This window comes from Bufo bufo, chromosome 5, assembly GCF_905171765.1.
Source record: "Bufo bufo chromosome 5, aBufBuf1.1, whole genome shotgun sequence".
Taxonomy (NCBI): Eukaryota; Metazoa; Chordata; class Amphibia; order Anura; family Bufonidae; genus Bufo; species Bufo bufo.
The window spans coordinates 259,440,435-259,467,406 of record NC_053393.1 but is presented as its reverse complement, the minus strand read 5'-3'; the positions used below and the strand labels follow the sequence as shown (position 1 = coordinate 259,467,406).

The 26,972-nt window shown below is 48.6% G+C and overlaps 1 protein-coding gene and 1 long non-coding RNA gene across 5 annotated transcripts in view; one reads left to right on the top strand and one right to left on the bottom strand.

The window, feature by feature from the left end:
- TRIP13 (thyroid hormone receptor interactor 13) overlaps window positions 1-26,972 on the top strand; it is a 211,376-nt gene that overhangs the window by 163,686 nt on the left and 20,718 nt on the right. For all 4 annotated transcript variants that reach the window (XM_040434140.1, XM_040434142.1, XM_040434139.1 and 1 more), the window contains exons 11-13: window positions 13,986-14,139; window positions 14,273-14,385; window positions 23,054-23,123. In XM_040434140.1, coding sequence (XP_040290074.1) covers window positions 13,986-14,139; window positions 14,273-14,385; window positions 23,054-23,123 — 337 coding nt within the window. The remainder of the gene's footprint in view (window positions 1-13,985; window positions 14,140-14,272; window positions 14,386-23,053; window positions 23,124-26,972) is intronic.
- On the bottom strand, window positions 15,305-25,702 carry LOC121002691. Its single transcript, XR_005779310.1, has 3 exons — window positions 25,331-25,702; window positions 18,017-18,021; window positions 15,305-15,315 (listed from the first exon to the last, which is right to left on the bottom strand). It is a non-coding gene; the product is annotated as an uncharacterized LOC121002691 (long non-coding RNA).

The following is a 26,972-nucleotide window of genomic DNA, read 5'->3' as shown; positions in this document are numbered from 1 at the left end:
ACCGGGCTCGACCTGCAGCTCCGGTGGCCTACCAGATCCGGGGTCACCTAGTCCTGCCCTCTATCCAGTGCACTGCCACTCCTTGTGCCAGATGACTGAAGAGGTGACCCCATGCTGGTCCGGAACAGAGGGTGAAGACTGCAGGACTCAGATAAGTAACATTGGCTCTCCTGCAGCTCCCCCTCCCCCCGTGTTCACACTGTGACACGGTTCTTCAGGGCTTACCTGTGGATCTGAGAGGACCTGCTGGAAGAGAGGGAGGAGGGATTCTTTCTTGGGGCAGTGGCTATTCGCAGCGCCATGCTGCTGCGCCTTTTCCCGTTTTGTTCGGAGGACTCGTTATACAAGGCAAGCTGCTAACTCTGTTGTAATGCTGTTGCCCCATGTCCAGGCTTTCAGTGTTCAAAGCCCCTTTCAGCCTCTAAAATATTTTCCCCCTGCATCCTGGCGGCGGGCGCCATTTTCGGAGCTGGGGTCTGCCTTTTTTCATGTTTCCCGCGCGCGTACAATTTTTTTTCGCGTTTTTTTTTTTTTTACCGCGATCTGTGACGCGACTGGGGCTCTTCCGCTTTGCCTCAGCGCTTCTCCACGCTTGGCTGCTACTCCAGCTCCTCACAGGTCACAGTAGGACAGATAGTGTTCCGCAAAACTGTAGGAGACCCTGACTCCGGGATTGCCGCCGTCAAGTCCGGGGGCCCCCCAAAAATCTAAAGCGACACCTCTATTCCCACTGGGATCCTGTAAGGTATGCTGCTTGCCACTATCATTTACAGGCTCCTGTGACTCTTGCCCTGCCTCGGGACAGGATCATCCACCTCCTCCTCTCCCTCCATCAAACCAGCCCAGTCCCTCCTCTGCCCCTTTGGAGCCCGCGGAGCTCTCCTGGACCTCTGCCATAGCTAGGGCGGCCGCAGACTTGTCCCAAGTCTCGCGCGCGGCCATGGCTTTTATGGAACGCATGGCGGCCTTGGATCCACCGCCTGCGATGCCTGTGGTTAGCACCGCTCCACCTACCGGTGCCCCCTACAGAGGACGCTCGACCGTTAAGAGGCAGCGTGCGCAGCAGCATCCCTCCTCGGATGACTCTGCTGACCGACCCCCCCCCCCCCCCCACTTGGAGGCATGTTCAGCCTCTCCCCTTCGCGGGGACTGCAGGCCTGAAGGGGAAAGGTCCGGCTCGGACGAGGACACTGAACCGGAACCCTCGCCTAAGCTCTCCACCATGGGGCAGACTTGGTCACGGCGGTCCGTGACACCTTTGACATACAGGGGGAACCTCCTAATTCTAGTAGCCAGGAATTCCCCCTTTTCCACTCCAGAAGGGGTGACGCACCAGAGGCAGTGACATTCCCCATTCATGGGAGTCGCCAAGGTCCTTTCTGAGGCTTGGGAGCGCCCTAATCACAGTTTTTTTTTCTGCCACAAGGCGCATGGATACTCTGTATCCTTTCCCGGCAGATGATGCGCAGCAGTGGTCTTCTCCTCCTATGGTCGACCCGCCGGTGGCCAGATTGGCTAAGAATTCGGCAATACCAGTCCTGGACGGGTTCTCCCTACAGGACTCCGTTGATAGGCGTTTGGACTCTTTCCAAAGCCATCTTCACTCTGGCAGACACTGGTCTGCGGCCCGCGTTCTCCTCAGCCTGGGTAGCCAGGGCGCTTTCGGTGTGGTTGCAGCGCCATCATCAGGACCTCGCAGAGAAGGATACCTCTGCGGACACCCTGAGCTTTGCCCTCCAGATGTCCCAAGCGACAACATTCCTCTGTGAGGCCTCATTGGACTTAAGCACTCTCTTTGCGCGTATTTCAGCCCTCTCGGTCACGCAGCGCAGGGAGGTCTGGTTGAAGGTCTGGCGCTCCATCACTAACCTCCCCTTTGCGGGCTCTAGGCCCTTCGGTGCTACGCTGGAAGAGATTATCGCTGACGCTACAGGGGGCAAGAGCACACACCTGCCCCAATTTAGATCCAAGCGCGCCTTCAGAGCTCGCCCCTTTGGCTCTAGAAACCAGTCCTTTCGAGACAGCCCCCTCCTCTGGTGGCTCTCAGGACTCCCGCAAGAAGCCTTCCTTTACACCTCAGCCTCCCTTGCGTCCGCGGGCACAATTCCAGGGGAGTTCTGCCTGCCCCGCGGCTCCCAAGCAGTTCTCCGCCTGAAGGGGCGCCTCCACCGGCTGTGGTGGAGGGGCAGTCTGCTCTCCTTTCAGCAGGTCTGGAGAGCTCACGTTCGAGACGCCTGGACCCTGAAAATTGTAACTTCTGGTTACAAGATAGAATTCGCTTCCAGACCTCCGGAACGTTTCTTCCCTCCTCGGGTTCCGGGTGATCCGGCCCGAGCCTCGGTCCTTTTACAAGTGGTCTCTTCCCTACTGGTCCGGGGAGTAGTTGCCCCAGTTCCTCTGGAGGAACAGGGTTCTACTCAAATCTTTGTGGTGTCAAAGAAGGAGGGATCTGTACGTCTGGTCCTAGACCTGAAGCTCTTTAACAAGTCCCGTCGGGTGCGGAGGTTCCGGATGGAATCCCTCCGCTCAGTTATTGCTTCTCTTACAAGGGAGTTCCTCGCGTCAGTGGACATCCGGGACGCCTATCTGCATGTCCCTATCGCAGAATCTCACCACAGATTCCTGCGCTTCGCCATTGTCGGCAGTCATTGTCTCTGGTGCCCTACCTGGACGACATACTGATAAATTATTATGTAACCTGATGAAGGGGAGTTTGTAATCCCTGAAACGCGTTGTTTCTGTTAAACCAAGAAGAATCCTTGCATTAAGACAGTCTTCTCCAGTGATTTCGCGCCAAGGCAGAAACCTTCTCTCTCTTTACTGAAAATTCCTTTTTGGGGGATTGGACATCCCACCTAAAAGAACAATCAATCTGCGACTGCAGTCCTGGAAATAAAGACCTTGTTTCTACTAAGTCTACAGTAGAGTTGTGCTTATTTAAGCACAACCCTACAAGGTGAGTGTGGATATTTCTCACTATACTAATTTGTTTGGTTAAACAATATTACACTATTGTGTGCTCCTTTTTTTTTCTTTCCCTCATTTGGAGGGGAATCTAGATTTGTCCTTGACATAAGACATACTGATAAAGGCTCCCTCTCGTCCCCAGGCCGAAGACAGCATCAGGTTCACTGTTCAGACTCTGCAGCAGTTCGGCTGGCTGATCAGCTTCCCGAAGTCCTCTTTCCAACCTGCCCAGAGGGTGACCTTCCTGGGGATGATTCTGGACACCACTGCAGCCCGGGTATTCCTTCCGGATTACAAGTTCTCTTGGATTCGGGAGTCGGTGTCTCGCCTTCTGCATTCTCCGTGTATCTCTATCAGGGAGTGCATGCAGGTTCTGGTGCTTATGGTGGCCTCCTTCGAGGCTGTTCCCTTTGCCCAGTTTCACCCTCGACCTCTGTGACAGGCGATCCTGTCCTTCTGGGACAGGACATCGAGGGGTCTGGACTCTCAGATCCGCCTACCGCCTCGGGTTCGCATGGGACTTCCGTGGTGGCTGTCCCCTCAGAATCTGGCTTCAGGGAGATCCTTCCTCCCAATCTCCTGGACAGTAGTCACCACCCATGCTAGTCTCCGGGGTTGGGGTGGCTTTTTCCGGGCTCGGACGGTTCAGAGGGTGTGGTCAGAAGTGGAAGCCGCCTTCCGATCGACATAGTGGAGCTCAGAATAATTTTTCTGTCTCATTGGACCCCCCTCCTAGCGGGTCTCCTGGTAAGGGTCCAGTCGGACAATGCCACAGCTGTGGCTTACTTCAATCTTCAGGGCGGAACCCGCAGCCGGATAGGTGATGCAAGAGGTGAAAAGGATCCTCCAGTGGGCGGAAGCTCATGTTCCAATATGGTCTGCAGTGTACATCCCAGGGGTCGAAAACTGGACGGCAGACTTTCTCAGCCGCAACAGGGTGGATCCGGGAGAGTGGTCTCTGCATCAGGACGTATTCGAGGACTTCTGTAGCCGTTGTGGCCGCCCGGACGTGGACCTGATGGCGTCCAGGCTCAACAACGAGGTTCCCACGTTCCTGGCCCGAGTTCAGGATCCTGAGGCGTATGGGGTGGATGCTCTGGTGTCTCCGTGGCGAGACTTCGCGTTCCTCTGTCTTCCCACCACTGCCTCACTCCCAAAGGTTCTTCGCAGGGTCACGGCGGAAAGGATCCCGACCATAATCATCGCCCCCGATTGGCCTCGCCGCGCCTGGTTCTTGGAAGGCACTCGGATGCTGGCAGACATTCCCTGGCCTCTTCCTCTCAGGGAGGACCTGCTGTCTCAAGGACCGCTCTTCCACCGGATTTTACAGCCGCTTCGTTTAACGGCGTGGCTGTTGAGACCGCCATCTTGAAGTAGAGGGGCTTCTCAGACTCTGTCGTGAAGTCTATGATAAGAGCCAGGAGACCAGCTTCCTCCCGGATATACTATCGTACCTGGAAGGCCTTTCTTGCCTTTTTGCGAGAAGTTAGGTGTTTTTTCACTTCGTTTCTCCGTTCCGGTGATCCTCTCTTCTCTCCAATCGGGTCTTGAGATGGGAATGTCCCTGAGCTCTCTGAAGGGTCAGGTCTCTGCTCTGGCCATTTTCTTTCAGCGGTCTCTGTCCGGTCCGGTGAGGAACTTCCTACTGGGGGTGGCGCATTCGGTCCTTCAGTGTGTCCCTCCCCTGCCCCCCTGGGATCTGAACCTGGTTCTGTCTTCTCTGCAGTCGGCTCCTTTGAGCCCCTGAGGGACATTTCCCTGAGTCTTCTCACCTGGAACATGGTCTTTTGGTGGCCATCACCTCTTTCTGGAGGGTATCGGAGCTGGGCGCACTTTCCTCCAAGGGACCCTTTTTGGTCTTCCATAAGGATAGGGTGGTACTGCACCCAGTCCCTTCTTTTTTTGCCCCGCTCCGGCGAACCCCAAGGAGCGCGCTCTCCATTCTCTGGATGTTGTCCGTGTTTTGCTGGTGTACCCGTCGGTTACTGGCCCATTTCGCCGCTCGGACTCCCTTTTTGTGGTTCCCGAGGGGCCTCTTGAGGGTCTGGCGGCCTCCAAGGTCACTGTGGCTCGGTGTATTAGGTTGACTATTACCATGGCCTATCGGTCCCATGGTAGGGTTTCCCCTAGCGGGGGTTACCGCGCACTCCACCAGGGCGGTGGGGGCCTCCTGGGCTAGGCACAATCGAGCCTCTACATCACAACTTTGTAAGGCGGCCACCTGGTTGTCCTTACATACCTTTACCAAGTTCTACCAGCTGCACTCTCTGGCGTCGACTGATTCTGCCCTAGGGCGCAAGGTATTGCAGGCTGTGGTTCCTGTTTAACCGTTGGACGTTTCCCTCTGGAGGTGTTGGTCTTCCAACCCCATGGACTGCTCTAGGATGTACCATGGTTTGTGTCCCCCAATGGAATGGGCGAGAAAAGGAGATTTTTTTGTGAAACTCACCTGTAAAATCTTTTTCTCGTCTTCTCCATTGGGGGACACAGCTCCCACCCATTCTTGTCTGTTACAGGAGGGGTTGGTTCTATTCTATTGGGACCTTATGGTTTACGGCCTGATGGCGGTATTCCTAGGTTCTGTTTTCTTTATTAATATTTGGTTTTTGTCTCCTTCTCCTACTGCTTTTGCACGCACTGAGGTCCTCCTGTTGGAGCATGGGGGTATAGCCAGTGGAGGAGGAGCTGTTTTCTCTTATTTGCATAGTGTCTCCTCCTAGTGGTGGCTTAAGCTATATCCATGGTCTGTGTCCCCCAATGGAAAAGACGAGAAAAAGATTTTACAGGTGAGTTTCACAAAAAATCTCTTTTTCTTTCTCCAAGTATGTCTCGTATAGACATACTATGGCTGGTAAATAAGTGTGGTCATAATGGAAAACGGCTAAACATTTAGTAGAATGTCTTAGCACATTGACATTTCAAGCCAGAAACTTAAATGGGTTGTCTCACTTCGGTAAGTGGCAATTATCATGTAGAGAAAGTTAATACAAGCCACTTCCTAATGTATTGTTATTGTCCATATTGCTTCCTTTGCTGGCTGGATTGATTTTTCCATCACATTATACACTGCTCATTTCCGCAATCCATCAGTGGTGGTGGTGCTTGCACAATATAGGAACAAGCACTAGCCTATGTGCGCTCCCATATTCCCAGCCACCAGAGAGGCTGACTCTTTTGCATGGATTTCAGGGTGGTCTGTAACCTTGGAAACAAGCAGTATATAATGTGATGGAAAAATTAACCCAGCCAGCAAAGCAATATGGATAATACCATATTAGCTTGTATTAACTTTTCTAATGACGCCCCCTCCGCATTGTGATTGACAGGGACAGGGAACGGAATCGTTCTCTGCTGGCCCTGCCTGTTAGTATTCAAAATCTGGCGCCTGCGCCGCGGCCGTACGTATCTTCAATCTGCGCAGGCGCACTGAGAGGCGGCCGCTCGCTCCTCAATGCGCCTGCGCCGGGTGTAGATGTGACGTCATTGGCGCAGGCGCATTGAGGATGGAGCGGCCGAGCGAGCGAGATTGAAGATAGGTACGGCTGCGGCGCAGGCGCCAGATTTTGAATGCTAACAGGCAGGGCCAGCAGAGAACGATTCCGTTCCCTGGCCCTGTCAATCACAATGCGGAGGGGGCGTCATTAGGATCGGAGGATGCGGCTGCTACCAGCAAGTAGCCGCCCTACTTGCTGGTAGCAAGGTAATTAGCATATTTAAAAAATAGCTTTTTATCAAATTCTACTGAACCAAAATGATTATTTAACTTATGTATGCAGAGCTCGCAGTATAGGGATTATTAGTAAGAAAAAAAAAAAACGGTTTAGTGGGCTGACAGAAGTCCTTTAAGGTGAAATATGTCTGTGTCCTTAAGGAGTTAAGCCTTATTTACATGTCAATGTATGGTCACTGATTTTCCATCAGTGATTGTGAATCCAAACCAGGATTGGTGCTCAACAGACATGAGATATAAGTACAAGTGAAAGATCTGCACCTGTTCTGTGTTTAGAGCCGCACCTGGTTTTGGCTCAAAATCACTAATTGAAATCACTGACCAAAACCCTGATGTGTGAATGGGGCTTTAAATTGAGTGAAATTCCAACAGAAATGCTTTAAACGCTTATAGTGGTTCTCCCCAAACCAGGAAAACCCACTGACCAACCAATGTGTTCAAAGGTTTTAAAGTATTCATTGGTCAGTCTGTCAGGACCCCGGGATTTGTTGTTGTTTTTTTTAAGATTTGAGTAATTTCAGTTGCTGTACAGAACTATCCTCATGTAAATTGTACAATTTGGAGTAATAACAAGCAAATATATTTGCTTTATCCTTTGGTTATTATCACATCTAAAATGTAGTTTGTATTTAGTTATCCTAGCTTTGATTTTGTTAGAAAGACTTGGACTAGCTCTATTGCCCTGCCCTTAAAATCTGTCTCTAGATCTCCTTAAAGGCTATGTACAGTTTAGGGTGCAGTCTTTTTTTTTTTATTGCATTATTGGTATTGAAAATATTAAGCCATTCTGTCACAAAATGTTAACTGTTTTCTAGCTGTTTAAATCTTTATTTTTATTTTATTTAACTAATAAACCTGATCTCTATTTAAAGGTCATAAACATGTATTTAAGCCCCATTCATTTCAGTAGGTTAAGAATTGAGCTTTAGTGAGCGTTTATAAGGTCAGAGATAAGGAGCCCATCAGTTGACTGAACAGGCAAAAAATTTTGATGCTGGTACTTGAGAAACTCAACCCTGTACAGAGAAAATGGCTCCACATTTTTAGCCCCTTATTTCACCTTCTGGACTTGGCCATTTTTTGCAAATCTGACCAGTGTCCCTTTAAGTGCTGATAACTTTAAAACGCTTTGACTTATCCAGGCCATTCTGAGATAGTTTTTTCGTCACATATTGTACTTCATGACACTGGTAAAATGAAGTAAAAAAAAAAAATCATTTTTATTTATAAAAAAATACCAAATTTACCAAAAATTTGTAAAAAATTGCAAATTTCCAAGTTTCAATTTCTCTACTTCTAGAATACATAGTAATACCTCCAAAAATAGTTATTACTTTACATTCCCCATATGTCTACTTCATGTTTGGATCATTTTGGGAATGATATTTTATTCTTTATGGATGTTACAAGGCTTAGAAGAAAGAAATTTTTCAGAAATTTTCAAAAACCCAATTTTTAGGGACCAGTTCAGGTCTGAAGTCACTTTACGAGGCTTACATAATAGAAACCACCCAAAAATGACCCCATTCTAGAAACTACACCCCTAAAGGTATTCAAAACTGATTTTACAAACTTTGTTAACCCTTTGGTGTTCCACAAGAATTAATGGAAAATAGAGATACAATTTAAAAATTTTCCTTTTTTGGCAGATTTTCCATTTTAATAATTTTTTTCCAGTAACAAAGCAAGGGTTAACAGCCAAACCAAACTCAATATTTATGGCCCTGATTCTGTAGTTCACAGAAACACCCCATATGTGGTCGTAAACCGCTTTATGGGCACACGGCAGGGCGCAGAAGGAAAGGAATGCCATACGGTTTTTGGAAGGCAGATTTTGCTGGACTGTTTTTTTTTACACCATGTCCCATTTGAAGCCCCCCTGATGCACCCCTAGAGTAGAAACTCCAAAAAAGTGGCCCCATTTTAGAAACTACGGGATAGGGTGGCAGTATTGTTGGTACTAGTTTAGGGTACATATGATTTTTGGTTGCTCTATATTACACTTTTTGTGAGGCAAGATAACAAGAAATAGCTGTTTTGGCACAGTTTTTATTTTTTGTTATTTACAACATTCATCTGACAGGTTAGATCATGTGATATTTTTATAGACCAGGTTGTCACAGATGCGGCGATACCTAATATGTATACTTTTTATTTTATTTATGTAAGTTTTGCACAATGATTTCATTTTTGAAGCAAAAAAAAATCATGTTTTAGTGTTTCCATAGTCTGAGGGCCATAATTTTTTCAGTTTTTGGGCGATTACCTTGGGTAGGGTCTAATTTTTTGCGGGCTGAGATGACTGTTTGTTTGGCACTATTTTGGGGTGCATATGACTTTTTGATCGCTTGCTATTACACTCCCTAAGGGGTTAATAAAAATGTTTTAAAAAAATTCTTTTGCTCAAAATGAGTACAAAGCAATAAAAAAAATTAAATCGCCCCCAAGGGTGTACATAGCCTTTAAGTTATGTTCAAATTTGTGTTGGTATAGCTAATAAAGATCAAATCTCAGGTCCTTAAATTGGTTGTATGTGACGGGAGTTGGGGTTCTAATGCAGCTATAGAGCTGCTCAGGTTTTCAGTTTGAAGCAGACTTGAGTACTGGCCCAACCACTTGTTTAAAGAAAATCTGCCTGAATCAGTTGGCCTTCTATGAATGGTTTATGAACACACCAACCTGTAACTGGTGATGCCTCAGGAGTGCAGTTAAAGAAAGGATATTCTTGTAAAGAATTTAGCAATTGCGATTTTGATGAGGGGTGGGACAGTAGTTATTTACTCTCCAAGGGGAGTAAGGAGGTATATTAAAATCTTCTAACTGGCAGGATACTGCAACATGATGAGACCATGTAATAGCCAATCCTACCAGCTTTAACACTTTGTAGTATCCATTTATCAACAATTTTTAGACCATTAGAGTATAATTTTATGGGGATGGGAGTAGAAAGTGTAATCCCATTCTAACGCATGAACAACTCCAAGAAGGAATTAAGAGAAATGTGGATTTGACTGTGATCCTGAGTGTCAGTAATAGTAGGGGAGAGATTGAAATCTCCACATAGAAGGAGCACTCCTTGTTTAGTGGCAGATAAAGTTGAGAATAAAATCTTTAATAAACGGAGGATGGTGGACTTTAGGTACATACATAGACACTAGAGCAGGGGTGGGCAACCTCCAGCACTCCAGCTGATGTGAATCTACAACTCCCATCATGCATACTTGCTCTGCTCTTCTCAGAACTCTTAAAATGGAGCATGCTGGGAATTGTAGTTTCACAACAGCTGGAGAGCCGCAGGTTGCCCACCCCTGCACTAGAGTATAAGTTTTATTAAAGGGGTTATCCCATGATTAATGTGAACAATGAAAATAAGACATCATGTACTACATGACAAAGCTAGAACCAGCCCTGTACCTCACATGGGTCCAGAGATCTCCCCATGCATTGCTCTGCTAGATTTATAGCGAGCTTTTAGCTCAAGGGGTGTGTCTTTACTGCTGCAGCTCAGGGGGCGTGTCTTCTCTGATGAAGCACTCTGCCTATCACAGCTCAGGAAGCAATTGAAGGATGGAACTGAGCAGGTTGCGCTACACAGATACATTTTATTGAATAACTCAGTGGCTTTACAACATTTTTAATCACGTGCAATTTCAAAAGTATTCATATCCAGGTGCTGGTTTGAAAACTGTGAAATATTTTCAATGGGACAACCCCTTTAAGTTTAAATATAATAATATCATCTTCCGCCTCATTATGTGCACCTACAGGCTGGTTTTAAGCCGTAGTAAATTACTAAATTTTTTCCTTTTTATATAAGAGGTTATTGAGCCAATCTGAATGATTTCTTTCTGTGGTGCATTAAATGCTGATGTTATGTCCTTATGCGTGGATTGTTTAGATCCATGAGTAATGATCTTAAAATGGCTTAAGAAATAGGTGTTAAACAATGTGCCTATAACTGAGTATTGTGTGCAGGAGCGATGTTTTATTTAGAAACAGAAGCTGAAGAATCCTGTGGAAATAGCTGTTCTGGTGCAGTAGGGGTTAAATGAGACTGTAAGCCCAATGACGAGTGTGCAGAAAAGGTTTGATGAGTCCCTGGAAGGGAATTGTCTCTTTCTGTAACTACATGTTGTGGAGAGCGGACATCATCTTGAATTCTATTTGCTGCCAGGATGAATGCCAAGATCCTGCTCGATGCTGTATAATTTCTTCTGGCACTGCCCATTTACTTCATCACTAGTAACTGCCGCACACTAGAGAGGAACTGGACCCTATTAAAGGCTTATGAGGGTGCTTTGTGCCGCTTTATCCTGGAGCTAGCGCGCCACTCGTCTGCAAAGCTCTGCATCTAGCCACGCCCCCTCATGGCAAAAAAAGCTCAATCTTGCTGGCTAGAGCATAGACTATGAAATTTACAGACTGAATTACCATTTCACATGCAAAAACTGTGCCCTGCATTTTTACACTTCTGCCAAGTAATCTCAGAGTAAGGCCTCATGCACACAACCGTTTTTTTTTTAAGGTCCGCAAAAACGGGGTCCGTAGGTCCGTGATCGTGACCGTTTTTTCGTCCGTGGGTCTTCCTTGATTTTTGGAGGATCCACGGACATGAAAAAAAAGTTGTTTTGGTGTCCGCCTGGCCGTGCGGAGCCAAACGGATCCGTCCTGAAGTACAATGCAAGTCAATGGGGACGGATCCGTTTGACGTTGACACAATATGGTGCAATTGCAAACGGATCCGTCCCCCATTGACTTTCATTGTAAAGTCAGGAGTCCCTATTATACCATCGGATCGGAGTTTTCTCCAATCCGATGGTATATTTTAACTTGAAGTGTCCCCATCACCATGGGAACGCCTCTATGTTAGAATATACCGTCGGATTTGAGTTAGATTGTGAAAACTCATATCCGACAGTATATTCTAACACAGAGGCGTTCCCATAGTGATGGGGACGCTTCAAGTTAGAATATACTTTGAACTGTGTACATGACTGCCCCCTGCTGCCTGGCAGCACCCAATGAATCTACAGTACTACAGGGGAGGGAGGGGGGCCCACTGGCCACCAATGAATCTACAGTAGTACAGGGGAGGGAGGGGGGGGGCCGCACTGGCCACCAATGAATCTACAGTGCTACAGGGGAGGGAGGGGTGGCCGCACTGGCCACCAATGAATTTAAAACTGGGGAGGGAGGGGGTGTGCCCCCTCCTGCCTGGCAGCACATGATCTCTTACAGGGGGCTATGATACGCACAATTAACCCCTCAGGTGCAGCACCTGAGGGGTTAATTGTGCGGATCACAGCCCCCTGTAAGAGATCGGGTGCTGCCAGGCAGCAGGGGGCAGTCATGTACACAGTTCAAAGTATATTCTAACTAGAAGCGTCCCCATCACTATGGGAACGCCTCTGTGTTAGAATATACTGTCGGATCTGAGTTTGCACGAAGTGAAAACTCAGCTCTGAAAAAGCTTTTATGCAGACGGATCTGCGGATCTGTCTGTGTGAAAGTAGCCTACGGCCACGGACGCGGATGCCAATCTTGTGTGCATCCGTGTTTTTTCACAGACCCATTGACTTGAATGTGTCCGTGAACCGTTGTCCATCAAAAAAATAGGACAGGTCATATTTTTTTGATGGACAGGAAACACGGATGCGGCTGCAAAACGGTGCATTTTCCGATTTTTCCACGGACCCATTGAAAGTCAATGGGTCCGCGAAAAAAAACGGAACATGAGGCCTAAGACAATTTTCTTGCAGTTGATGGTAAGTCTTGTTCCTGGCAGCTTTGAGGATGGCATCCCTGTTTCTGTATTGGAGTAGCTTAAAGGGGTTATTCCTTGAGTCATATAAAAAATAAATATCAGTTATCATACAGTACATGACAGTTTCTTTCTAGCAACCTTAGAACCCGCCCTGTACCTCACATGGATCCAGAGATCTACTAATTCATTGCTCCAGGCAGCTCAGGGTGCGTGTCCATTATCAGGGAATGTGTCTTTTCTGTTTCAGCTGGTGGGAGTTGAAGGGTAGATCTGAGCATGTGTCTCAACCTTACTGAGCTGGACAGAGAATTTACAAAAAAAGGCGAACAGCGGGTGTTTATACAGATAGTGGATATACTACATTCACTACATTTTTACATGCAGTTACAAAAGAATTCAGATCCAAGTGCTGGTTTGAAAACTAGAATATTTTTCATGGGACAACCCCTTTAATAAAATCTGAAAGTGGTGACAGGGCCCAAGGTGGAGAGGGCTATGTGGGCACTCTGTGCATGTTCCACAGAATAACGTGGCAGCAGAGTTTCAGCTCCAAAGGTAGTCTTGAGCCAATTTTCTAACTATTTTAACTATTCTGGCTCCCACCAGCCTCACATTATTTCTCCTCAGCCTGGCCTTCAAATCATCTGTTTTAGATAACAATGTGTTTAGCATGGCTGTGTGTGTCTCTACACAGGAGTAGTTCCCTGACTTGGTGCAGGTCCTGCCTCAGGAACAAAATGTTCTCTTTTTAAGCTGCCAAGCTGGAGAGTTAATGAGAATAGGGCAAATTACTGCACAAAACCCATCATTTAATGGGCTGTGTATGCATTCCTGCCACAAGGGTACACCAGAATTGATGTGAAATGTTGATGCGTAATGACATACTGTATATTAAGCCCTCTTTCTCATAAGTCTCTGCCTCCTTCTATGAAGCTTCAGACCTTGTTGAGCATGTTGGGAAAAAGTGTAGAAACCGTTGATGTGCCATTTTGTGCCCCTTTTTTTTTTTTTTTTTAAAGACCTTTTTCTTGCAGATACATTAGTAAATATGGGCCAGACTCTTTACATCTGAGATATTGGGCTAAAGAAAAGACTCTGTATAGCCCTTGCCTTCATTTGCTAAGTGTGGCGAAAAGATGCATTGAGCATGTTGGAAATTAATTTGACATCCATATTGAGATTTTGTATTGATATTATTTAGATTAATTTATAAAATGTATTTTACAAACCTGTTAAAAACTTATCTTGACCTGATTATGTGAATACAGATTTTTATAATGTATCTTTGTGATTTTAATTTAATGGGGTTATCCAGTCCTAAAAAGCCGGGGCCCACACGCTGAATATACTTACCCAGATCCCCACACCGCACCTGGTCCTTCGCACCTCCACTGCCACTTCTCCTCGCGCACGGATGGTGCGGGGACCCGGGTAAAAATATTCCGCATGAGGGGAGGGGGGCTTTTTTTTTAGGACTGGATAACCCCTTTAATCTTCAATCTTTTTTTTTTATTTTTTTTTTAGGTATCCAAATGTAGTTATCTTGACAACTTCCAACATTACTGAGAAAATTGATATGGCCTTTGTTGACAGAGCAGATATAAAACAATATATTGGCCCACCATCTCCTGCTGCAATTTTTAACATTTACATTTCTTGTATAGAAGAACTTATGAAGGTAATGTTACTATACTTGTTCTTCTAATAAGAGTACCTAACTAAATACTTTTATAGGAGACAGTTTACTTACAATGATAATAAATCAAATTTATCAAAGGGAAGGTTTTAATTTATTTAATTTTTTTTTTCAGTGTCAGATAATATACCCCAGACAGCAACTACTTACTTTACGAGACTTGGAAATGATTGACTATGTGGAAAATAATGTATCCAAGCTTAGTTTATTGCTAAATGAAATTTCTAGGTAAGTTGCTTATATTAACATGGTTAAGTATGGAGTACCTGAAAGATAAAAATGTTTCTCGTGCATGGCATTGGGGGACACAGCACCATGGGGTATACGTCCAACTACCACTAGGAGGCACTAAACACAAAAAGTGTTGGCTCCTCCCAGCTGGGCTATACCCTCTCCACAGGCACAAGGCTATTCAGTTTTAGTCTAGTGTCCGTAGGAGGTAGACCTGTCCTGCTTTTTTTTTGCAGTTCCTGCTGTTTTTTTATTTTTATTCTTTTTTTCTCTCTTCTGCAGGTTTCGGTGATCTCCACCGTTATACCTGCTGCAGGCTGGGGTTCCATAGTGTTCCACTTTAGTTGCCCCCCCCCCCCCCCCCCCCCCCCCCCCGCGGGCACGTACTTCGGTACCATCGCCGGTCACCCAGTCCCCACAGACTGCATCCGCAGTGGCTTGCCGGCATTCCCACGGTTCCCGTGTTGCATCTGCCGAAGGGGTGGCGCCCGAAGACGGATGGTGAGTATATTCCCCTGTCCCTGTGTCCCTGCCCCAGGGTTAGGTTCCCTCCTGTGGCCGGGGGTGGGATCAACCTTAGCCGGGGGTCCTGGGAAGACTCCATCTTCCTCCAAGACAACCCTCCCTTTTTTTCTTGGTTGGGGGGGGGTTATATTCTGGTTTCCCCTCCTTTCTCTTCCCCCTTGGTTGGTTTTCCTCTCCTCCTTGGCCACACAGTCTTCTCCCCGGCCTTCCCCGCTACTTTAGTCCCCGGCTTCTCCCGAGACTAGGCCTCATCTTCCATGGCCCGTTCCCGGCTCCCAGGTGCTCAGTTTGCCCTGATCCGCCCATCCCCAGGTGTCGCTTCTTCCCCCCCCTACCCTCCTCACCTAGTTTTGTAGGTCCGGAGGGCCCTTGGTCGGCCGCGATTCGCCCCGCCCCCCCTCGCTCCATTCCAGCCCCGGCTTTTGGACCTGCTAGGCCACGATCTTCCCGGCCCCTCCTCCTTGCTTCCCGGCCTTTTCTGACCCCGTCCGGCCCTCGGGAGGGGCTATCTCCTCCACCCTTTCCTGGCCTAACGTGGTTTTTCTGTTTGAGGGGGTGGCTAACCCCCCTTCTCAATTGCTTCATTTCTCCTGCAGCCCTCCTGTCCACCTCTATAGCTGCTGCAGCACCTCTTTGGGGAACATGGCATCCGGGTCCAGATAAGACAGCCTCTGCTGGCTGCTCTATGAGGGTCTCCTCTCCCAGCCTCTCCTCGGATCGCCACGTGTTTTCACGTGCGTCCGCTGTCTACGAAGGATGCCATGCGGTCAGCCTGTCCCTGCTTGTGTGCAGTACCTCTTCCCAGACCCCATCGTGTCCCCTGACCAATCCTTTTGTGTAGGTCCCTCCTAAATGGGCTCCCTCCCTTTCAAAGCCATGGGAACCTTGTCTGACTCTCCCAATCCCTGGCGGAGTCTCTGACCGCTACCTACCCAAATTGCGGCCACCTCTGCCCTCCCAGGGACCTCCCTGCAGATGGTGCACGCTCAGATACCGGGTCACAGTACAACCTCGGGTGGTCTTAACAGGGTTCCACCCCTCCTCGGGTCCTCCCCAGGACAGGCCTGAGGCTGGTGACGAATCCTTTCCTGTCACCCCATCCGTTGCCTCTGGGGACACCTCTGCACCGATTCCCTCGGAACAGAGCATCAGGCGGTCTTCCTCCATACTGAAGCCCTCTGGGAGGTCAAGACTAACGTGCACGGAGGAACCTCTCGTTCCCAGGGTTGGTATCCCCTCTAGTGGATTTTCGGATGGCGCTCCCCTGAGTGCACAGGTATTCAACCACACAGGTAAGGCAGCCGTCCTCCTGTTTAGCATACTGAGTCACCTGCGTGGTGTCTCTGGTACGTATGCCTTCTCCTTAACAGGGGGTTACTTGCACCACTGCCTGTACCTGACGAGCCTTCCTGGTTCCCCTATACCAGTGGCTATGCTCTACACATTTGAGAGTGTTTCCACCGGGTCCCCATCCTGGTGCTGGTGTTCGCCTCTCTACCTCATTACAGGTGGTCCCTGTTCTAGGCAAGCTGTTAGCTCAGGCAAATGCCTCCTGTAGGTTGGTGAGTAAAAAGCAATTATCTGTCTGTTTCCAGCCGCCTTGCTCCTTTCATAGGTAGAGTACCTACACCTACTCCAGATGCTGAAGCCATTACTCCTGGCTGGCTCTATGGTGTTCCATGCGGCACTATTTCTCCCTTCCGGGCGAGATATGCAGGCTGCCTTCAATTGCCGTAGCAATTGCACCTGTCTGTTCCAAGCCACTTTGCTCCCTTCATAGGTAGAGTACCTTCACCATCTCCAGATGCTGTAGCCAATACCCCTGGCGAGCTCTATTGTGTTCCATGCGGCAACATTTCTCCCTACGGGCGAGATATAGAGGCCACTTTCAATTGCCATAGAATTGCCACCTTGATCCCTTCATAGGTAGAGTACCTGCACCATCTCCGGATGCTGTAGCCGTTACTCCTGTCTGGCTTTATGGTGTACCATGTGGCATTTTCTCTCCCTTACCGGACGAGATATTGAGGCCTCCTTCAATTGCCGTGGCCATTGCACCTACCTCATCATAGTGTGCACCAAACAGCCATCTTACTCCCTTAATAGGTAGAGTTCCTGCACCGTCTCCGATGCTGCAGCTGTTACACCTGTCTGGCTCTATGGTGTACTATGCGGCCCTGTTTCCCTTTTTTTCAGGCGAAATAGAGGGCCTCCTTCAGTTGCCATTGCACCTACCTGATTGTAGTGTGCACCTGTCTTGTTCTTTGTGGTACCGTGCGGCCCTATTTTCCCCTTCCCGGGCGGAATATAGGTACCATTGCTAACGCGGTAGCTGTTGCACCTCTCTGGTTCTAGGGTGCACCATGCGGCCACATTGCTCCGATCTTAAATGTAGTACCTCTATCATCTCCAGATGCTGTACCCATTACACCTGTCTGGTCGTATCTCTGCACTACACAGCCGTATTTCTACTTTACAGGTTGAGTACCTGTACCCTCCAAATGCTGTTGCATTCCCAGATGCTGTGGCTATGTTTCCACTCTGCAACATGCAGCCACTTTACCTATATTTTAGGTGTGTGTTTGTAGTACCCCAAGTGCTGGGCCCTATGGTGCAATCTGTGGCCCATACAGTTTCTGTATTACTGGGTGCTTTCTGCCCCCATGCTCTAATCTGTGCTGCGGATGTTGGTTCAATCCTTTTGGTTCTTCCATACATCTGTCACTCCGTTACTGTCGTGCTCAATGGTCTCCTTGTACTTCTCAAGACACTGTCTACAACAGGCTATCCTGGTTCAGCATGTGCATGGTTGCCATATCTGGCAGGGGTGGGCCAGCCCAACCCCCACCTTGTCGGTCTAGTGCTACTTCTGGTAGCTCCAGTATATGGCTGATCTGTTCTGATCCGGCGGGTGGTCCACATACAACCACGCTCCCTACACCATGGCCAGGTGGTTGTTGGCCTTTGGGCTAGGGTTGCTCTTGCCATCTCTATAAGGTACTACGGTATGCTGCACTCTGCGTTACCCCATGTTATAGAGGAGTACTCGCGTTGTTTCCTATTACAGAGCGGCCCATTCCTGGTGGAGTACAGTGATCTCCACTGGATCTTCTACCTTGTTGGGGCACGTAGCTTGGTGAGCACCGGCCGCTGCAGCAGTTTTCGGTCATCGCTGGATGTCCTCCGCCACACTGAATCCTTCTGGGGTCAACGGCATTTATCGTCGCTGGATGTCCTCCCTGACTGGTCAGGGACAGGACCAGTGAGCGCCACACACCTGCCTGGTAGGTGAATTTTCAGCTGATTGCTCTGGCATCGGACAGGGTCCCGTAGTTCCTTCTGGGTCCAGGTGTTCTCGGTATTCCCTTATATTCTCTGCTTAGTTGTACTACATGACAGAGGGGCAGTCCCCTTGGACCTTGCCGTTGTCTGCACCTGTCAGGTACTTTCTCCCCCCTGGGCGTTTTCAGTATGCCGGTCGCAGCTGGTTTCTACATTTCTGTGTAGTCTCATCAGTTTTTTTCATGGCAACTTCTGCATTCCTTATGCATATGGATGTCTGTCAATTTAGTGGTACATCCTGAGCTGCTGTACTTGCCCTCTCTGGGACAATGTATACAGTTTGCTAGTCACTATTCTTGGAATGGCTAGTTGTCCATGGCCAATGTCCCTTCCCCTATGGTAGTTTCATTTCACCTTTCCTGGATATTCTGGCTTGTGTTGTCTTCTGGTGGTTCATCTCCTGGTTCCTTGTGAGCCCATACAGGGTACGCCTTTCTGGAGTCCCTGTTTCCGTTCATTTGACCACTCAGGTTCTGCATGACAATCGTTTTTTTTTTTGTTTTGTTTTTTTTGGGGGGGGGGGGGGGCTGGGTTGATTGTTCCCTTTATGGGTTCCAGTAGCCTTGTGGTCCTCTTGGGATTTGTGTCTCTTTTCCCAACCTCCCACGTCAAGTACCTGGTATTGAGTGGTTTGGTGCTACGGTTTGCAATTCCGCCGTATGGTCTCCTTCGGGAGGGACCTCCTGTTGTAGAACCTTTCCTCCTTAGGCTGTTTGGAGTACTCTCCTTCTACTCCCATGTCTCCTAGTCCAGTGTGTCCCCGCTGAGATTTCCTGGGCCTGTATCTGGTTCCTTTTTTTCCCTGATACTTCATATGCCCAGAGTTTCCTCTGGTCTTACGCTTCACAGTGATATCTTGTTTTCAGAGGCTCGAGCCTCGTCTCCTGTTTTTGGGACTCAGGTCTTATCATTCTCTTTTCCTGGCCTTTACCTTCAACCCCCTCCTTCTCCAAGGGTTGGCGGTTTCCTCTAGCAGCCTTGGGTTTTCACCTTTCAATAGGGCGCTTAACTTCATCACCTGCCTTGCGGTGAGGGGAGACCTGCTCCCTTCACATGTGAGCCTTGCTATGGCTTCCCTCACTCGTTTGTCTTCTAGTGCTTCCCTGTTTCTTCCCTATTATGCAACCTCTTGCCCATTCCGTGTTTTTTCCTGTTGGGTCACATGGTTCTCCTGCACCTGTATGCCCAACCGGTGGCATGGCTGTTCTTTTCCCACCCTCTGGGACTGCTTTGGGATGTCCCATGGTGCTGTGTCCCCCAATGCCATGCACTAGAAAATTTGATTTTTTTTTGTACTCACCATAAAATCCTTTTCTCGTAGTAGGCATTGGGGGACACAGATACCACCCTATGTTTTTACTTCCGCTTCTCCAGGATGGTCTCTTGATCTTTCCTGGTTCGGGAGTTGTTGGTTCCTTGCTTTTCTTCTCTCTCCTACTGCTTTTGGTACAAACTGAATAGCCTTGTGCCTGTGGAGAGGGTATAGCCCACCTGGGAGATGCCAACACTTTTTGTGTCTAGTGCATCCTAGTGGTAGTTGGATGTATACCCCATGGTGCTGTGTCCCCCAATGCCTACTACGAGAAAAGGATTTTACGGTGAGTACAAAAAATCCAATTATATGTAATTGTTGTGCAAACTTCAAAAAACAAACCTGATGCTATGCACACACCTTTTGGGCATAGCTAAAGTATCATGGGCTCTGGTGCAAGAGTTCAGCTTGGACCCCCTTTCACTCAGTGCTTTGTGGCCAGGGGCAGGGAAGCACATAGCCTTTGTGCTGCCTGAGGCAAAAATTTAAACAGAACCCGCCCCCTCCCAATACCAAATTTTTGACCTAACCCCTTCCCTCCAAACAGAGGTGTAAAATGACCAGCATGCACTTTGTTTAATACTGGCATCTTCTTATGTGGCACAAGGGTCTTTGGGCCCCCTTAGGCTCCTGGGCCCAGTGGCGACTGCTTCTTCTTCACTGCCTATAGCTACACCCCTGCTTGTGCTGTAAAGGAAAACTCTGACAATAGCTTATCAAGCAGTTGTCTTCAGTGAAAATGCTGCAGACTAGAATCAAATCTGTTTTATTGCTACGTATTAAAATACAGGTATCTGATCAAGTTACATGATGCCCGTAGAAGTCTATGAAGAGGAAAGGGCCCTGCAGAATTAGAGGGAGATAGACACACAGATAATGCTGAAGTCTTTAATAAGTTATCTTTGTCACTCCAGCGCTGGGTTCACAACTACGCTACCCAGTACACATCTGTATAATGTCCTCCAGGCTGCTGCTTATAATGAGCTGCAAAGTAGGATCTCCTCTTTTATATGTGTGCAGTGTATAAGAGTCTCTACCCTACAAGCTCACAGAGAAATGAAAATTCTGGTGAAAAGTGTAAATCCTATAATAACTAGATATAGTGTTATTCCTCATGTACGCTGACAACTTTTTTATGTTGAGACAAATTTTTTTGAGTGCTGAAAAAATAACTGATGCGGAATCCACTTCAGAATTCCGTATTTTCATCCTGTTCCCATTCAAAGGGAACTGTGGATGCAGAATCTGCCTCAGCGATAGACAGGTCACTCATATTTTCCACATCGTGTGTGTTTTTTTATTTTTTTATGTAAAATAAAAGTTCTGTATGAATTAACATGTGATTTTGTTGTTTGGTGTGCCAAAAATACTTTAGTGTAAATGCATCCTAAAGATTTATTCTGGCAATGTTTTTTGCTCCCCTAGAATACAGTGATGTTTTCTGCTTTTACTACTTGTTTTCTAAGTGTTATAACACTGTAAATGCTGTACACATATACTCTGCATGTACAGATTGTTTGGGATTCTGATGCAGTATAGTTCTTTGTTGCCTGCGCATGTTAACCCCTTCCCTCACTATGACATAAATATATGTCATGATGAGAAGGGTCTTAACACACTGTGCTATATAATTATGGCACAGTGATGGCATTGGCTCAGAAAAGGAGCCGCTGCCAGGATCAGGTGCCAGCTGTGTAGAGCAGGTGACCTCCTACTGCAACACCCACAATCTTTTAATTTCGATTGCCAGAGTTTAACTCCTTAGATAATAGCTCTGGATCTAAGTAATTGTTTACAGTCTGTGCCTCCTCATAACTACCCCCTCCCAGTGCACCACCATCAGGTGAAATAGCAGAATCATGGCAGCCAGAGTCCCGATGAAGGCTCTGGGTCTGCCATCTGTCCCCAACTACTAGGTCTTGAAAGAGGGAGGACTTAATTCAATGCCTGTCAGCATTAAGCCATTAGCATTGAAAAATGTAACTTATCCAGCAAATGTTATGGCTTTCAGTATGCAAGTGAAAATAATAAATCGCTGCATCCTGTGGTCCAAAACGGTCTGAAGAAGTTAAAGGGGTTTTCCAAGATTTTCCTTTAGGTCATCAGTATCTGATTGGTGGGAGGCTGACAGCTGTTCGAGAAGGCAGCAGTGCTTACAGTAGCGCCAAGGCCAGTGACAACACATTCGTTGGTCACGTGGTCTAGGGGCAGCTCAGCCCCATTTAAGTGATTGGGGCTGAGCGCGATACCAAGGACAACCACTACAAAATGTACGCCGCTGTCCTTGGTAAGTCGTGAGAAGGCCACAGTGTTCACAGGAGCACCAGTGTTGGACCCCCACCGATCAGATACTGATGACATATCCTGAGAATATGGGAAGTATGCCACTTTTCTCTGCTCAGCTTCATCATTTTTCTACGCTGGATTAGATTTAAAGAGGACCTTTCAACGGTCCTGACATTACCATATAAATACACTGGCAGTGTAGGGCATATTGATGACAGCTGTGTTTCTCAATGGGTGTCTCCTTCTCCCTGGCTGAGAAGCGCTCCACTGCGATTGGTCAGCTCATAGCCAGGAGAATGAGACGCCCCTTGATAAACATGGCCGTCTCCTCCTCCCTGTACCGATGGTATGGATTTACATACAGGTTGGAAAACCAAAACGGGGGCACAGCGGGGGAACAATGCAGAAAAATAAAATAAGCGCTATCACATGTCATTAATATACCCTACACTGCCAGGTGTATGGTTATGTCAGGACCGGTAAAGGTCCTCTTTGAAGGGAACCTGTCATCTACTTTATGCTGACCTCGCTGAGGGCAGCATAAATTAGTGACAGAAATGCTGATTTCAGCGGTGTGTCACTCATGAGCTAAAAGTAAGTGGTTGCTGAGAACCAAAATCATAATCATTGCAGCTGAGACTTTGAAGAGTCAAATCTACCTGAGAAGAGTCATAGTTATTCATAATCTTCTGCACTCTCGCCCATCTGCTGATGATTGGCAGTTCTCTCCTAGAGAGAAAGGGAGAAAGCTAGGTAGAAGCCTGTCAGTCATCAGCAGGTGGTCAGGGAGAGTAGGAATTCATGAATAACCATGACTCTTCTAAGGTGGCTGTGACTCTTTTCCAGGCCCAGTCTGCAATGATTGTGATGCTGGTTCTCGGCAACCACTTACTTTTAACTTTAAAATGAGAGACCGCTGAAATCCACTCACCTGTCTCTACTTTATGATGCTGTTAGTATGGGCAACATAAAGTTCATGACAGGTTCCCTTTAAGCAAGTCAGCACCTCTATAAATCTTAGGCGCATAAAGAGGCAGAGCACATGGACTAAGAATGGCATCTAAATAGCCATCTCAGTAAATGTCCCCCAAAGTTTTTTATTTTTATTATTGTTATTGCAATTATTAATAAATAAGTTAGTCTTCATAGCGTTTTTTTAATTGTGTTGGTATTTTTTTTCCTATTTTTTTTTTTTTGCAGAAAAAGTGAAGGTCTCAGCGGGAGAGTTCTTAGGAAACTTCCTTTCTTGGCACATGCACTTTTTATACAAGTAAATATTAATATTTTTATTATTCTTATTATTTGGAGAGGATGAAAGGGAAAATACATTAGAAATGCTAACCTTAAAATTTGGAGAGTTAAAAAAAAAAAAAAAAATTAAGAAAAAGTTCTCAAATCTTTACCAAGAAATTGTCTCCTTTCATATGTTTGACTGGATTGCAGTACGTTTTCTTTTTCTTTCTTTGTTTATATAAATGATGATGGATTCCAAATAACTGTACTGATAAGGCATTTTTAGTACAGGGGAATACTGCAGGAAACAAATTCCAAGAGGTATACATTGGTTTTGTTTTTAAGGGCTAGTTGTTTTAACCCCTTCGTGACCAGCCTGTTTTGGGAATTACTGACCAAGCATTTCTCGTGCATGGTTTTGGGGGACACAGCACCATGGGTATATGCCCAGCTGCCACTAGGAGGCTGACACTAGAAACAAAAAAAAGTGTTGGCTCCACCCAGGTGGGCTATACCCCTCTGCCAGAGCCGAGAGAGATCAGTCTAGTTCTAGTGTCCGTAGGAGGCAGACATGACCTGCTATCTTTTTTCGCAGGTCATCCTGCTAATTTTTATTTTTTATTTTATTTTTCTCTTTTTTTCTCTGCAGGTTTCGGCCTGCTGCAGGGGTGGCTCCATCGTGTTCCACTTTAGTTGCCCCCCTGCGGGCGCGTACTCAGGTACCTGGCAGCCACCCAGTCCCCACTTGAAACTGCTTCCGCAGTGGAATTCCAGTAGACCCACGGCTCCCGTGTTGAGTCCGCCGAGGGGGTGGTCATTGCTGCGCCTGAAGACGTCGAAAGGTAAGTAGGGATCCGGATCTATTGCGGGGACCCTTTAGTCCCCTTCCCCCTCCCTCCCTCCTCCTTCCCCCTCCTCTCCCTTGGCCTCTTAGTGCCTGAGGCAATGCAATCTCCAGGGGGTCATTTTGGGGCCAGGGCGCCTGCAAGGAGGCCAATGTTTTTTTTCTGGGTCCGGCCCTTTAAGACGGGCGAGATCCCGGTAATCGGAGCTTTTTTCCTCACTTATGGGGGTCATTTTCGCTCTCCTGGCCAATTCCCCTCAGCGCTGTGTCCCTCCCGCCCCGCGGCTGCTTCCGGACGCGACCGCGATCACGGGCATCCGTTTCCGGCCGCATGCTCCTAATTTAGGCCCCGGCTTTTCGGCCGACTAGGCTGCAGGTCACGTGGGGCGGAGCTTTCTCTTCCACCCTCCTTTCCGTGGGTGGAGCCCTGGGAGGCGCTTGGCTTTCCTCCAACCCTGTATTTGCGCGGGCTTCTGGGGGGGCGTTCCTTTCTGCCGGCTCCTTCCTCTCCTGCAGTGCCTACCCCGTTCGCCATCTTGCTGCTCCTCTCCTGCGATCGGTTTCTCCTGGGACACAGCACCATTGGGTCTGGTAGGCAGCCTTTCCGGCTGACGTTTTTTCCTTGCAGGCTCCATCCTAAGCCCTCATGTCTTCTTCTGGTCGGGACCCCACTCCCCCCTGCTGTGATTTCCACCCATTATGCCTGTTCCCTGTGTAATAAGAAGTTCCCATGCGGCCATTCTAACTCCCTCTGCGCGCAGTGCCTCAACCCCAGGCCCACCCAGGCCGCCCCTGTGGGCCCGTCCGTGTTGGTCCTTCCGGAATGGGCTGGTACCCTCTCCCAAGCCATAGGGAACCTTGCCACCCTCTCCCAATCCCTGGCGCAGTCTCTGGACCGTTTGCCTGCCCAGATTGCGGCCGCTTCTAGCCGGGACTCTCCCGCTGGGGACGTCCGTTCTCGCTCTGGCACGCGATCCCGCAAGCGACCTCGTACGGTCTCGGCCGGGTCCCACTCTTCCTCAGCTTCCTCGGATCATTTCCCGGATAAGTCTGAGACGGGCGAGATTTTTTCTTCTGCCGCTCCTGGGGACTCCTCTGCTTCTGATTCTGAATCAGAGTGGTGCTCGGCGATGTCTGTGGCCATACAGGATCTCATTAAAGCCGTCCGGGACGTGCTCCATGTGCAGGACGATCCTTCTTCCTCCTCCCAGGAGTCGGTGTCCTTCCGCCGTTCTAGACGTTCCACTGTGGTTTTCCCGAATCACGAGGATCTTGACGCACTTCTGGCTAAGGAGTGGCGTCACCCTGATCGGCGCCTTCACCTTACCAAGGCCTTGGATGTCCCTTATCCTTTTTCTGAGGAATCTGTCAACCTCTGGACGGTTCCTCCTCAGTTAGACCCTCAGGTTGCTCGCCTGGCGAAAGCTACTACCCTTCCCCTGGCTGACGCTGCTTCCTTGTCGGATCCCGCTGACAAACGGGTCGACTCCTTGGCCAAGTCTGTGTTTGTGGCAGAGGGTGCCGCCATCCGTCCTGCGTTTGCCGCCTCCTGGGTGGCCAAGGCCTGCGCTATCTGGGCAAAACAGCTTATTCGAGCCTTACCTCCAGACTCGGTCCAGGGGGAACTGGCAGTGCTTGCCTCTCAAATCTACCAGGCATCCAGGTTTCTTTGCGATGCCTCTATGGAATCGGCCCGCTGCTCCGGCCGTGCGGCCGCTAACTCTGTGGCCATTCGCCGCACCATCTGGCTTCGTTCTTGGGCGGCGGATTCCGCCTCCCAGAAGGCTCCAATTTCCCTTCCCTTCCTCGGCGGGAAGCTTTTTGGGAAGCATTTGGAGGAGCTCATCTCTGAGCCCACTGGCGGTAAGAGTTTCCTTCTTCCCCAGAACCAGCTTCGCCGCCGTCGCTTCCCTGGGTCGTCCTCTCGGGCGCAGTCCTTTTCGTTCCTTTCCGTCCCCTCCCACCCGATCAGACAAGAAGTCCACCAGGCCTTCCTTTAAGGCCAAGCCCTCCTGGCATGCCAAGCCCAAACCTGCTCGCCCCCAGTCTACTAAGCCACCTTCCGCATGCCTCGGCTTCGGTCAAGGTGGGGGGGCGCCTGCTTACCTTTCAGAATATCTGGCAAGCAAGTGTGGAGGACGCTTGGGTTCTGGAGGTGGTTTCCTCCGGATACAAGATCGAATTTTCCGGTCTTCCGTCGGAACGGTTCTTCCTGACGTCGCCCTCCAGGTCCCCCGCCAGGGCAGACGAGTTTTTTCAGGCCATTCGTTCCCTTCGCTCTCTAGGGGTCATCGTTCCTGTTCCGGAATCAGAACGCTTTCAGGGTTTCTACTCAAACCTGTTTACGGTTCCCAAGAAGGACGGTTCGCTCCGTCCAATCCTGGACCTGAAGGCGCTCAATCACTTCGTCCGCGTCCGTCATTTCCGCATGGAATCCCTCCGGTCGGTGATCAGCTCCTTGGAGGCGGACGAGTTCCTGTCGTCCATCGACATTCAGGGCGCTTATCTACACGTCCCCATTGCCCTCTCCCATCAAAAGTTCTCGGTAGGTTCTCTTCATTTTCAATTAGTCGCCCTGCCCTTCGGCCTGGCCTCTGCCCCGAGTGTTTTCACAAAGGTGCTAGCGCCCCTCGTGGCCCTTCTCCGTGCCAGGGGGGTCGCATTGGTGCCTTACCTGGACGACCTTCTGATCCGAGCTCCGTCATTGGAGGACAACCTGTCCAGCCTACGCATCACCCTCTCGGCTCTTGCCCAATTCGGGTGGCTCATCAACCACTCCAAGTCCTCTCTCGTCCCATGCCGGAGGATGCCTTTTCTAGGCATGATCTTCGACACTCGCCTCGGGCGCGTGTTCCTTCCCCCAGAGAAGATTGCCTCTCTTCAGGCGGGGGTGACTCGTCTCCGCGACTCGTCCTCTCTGACCATCAGGATGTGTATGCACGTCCTGGGGAGGATGGTGGCCTCATTCGAGGCCATTCCCAATTCCACTCCCGGGACCTTCAGTTGTTCATCCTATCCAGGTGGGACAAGTCCCCGGCAGGC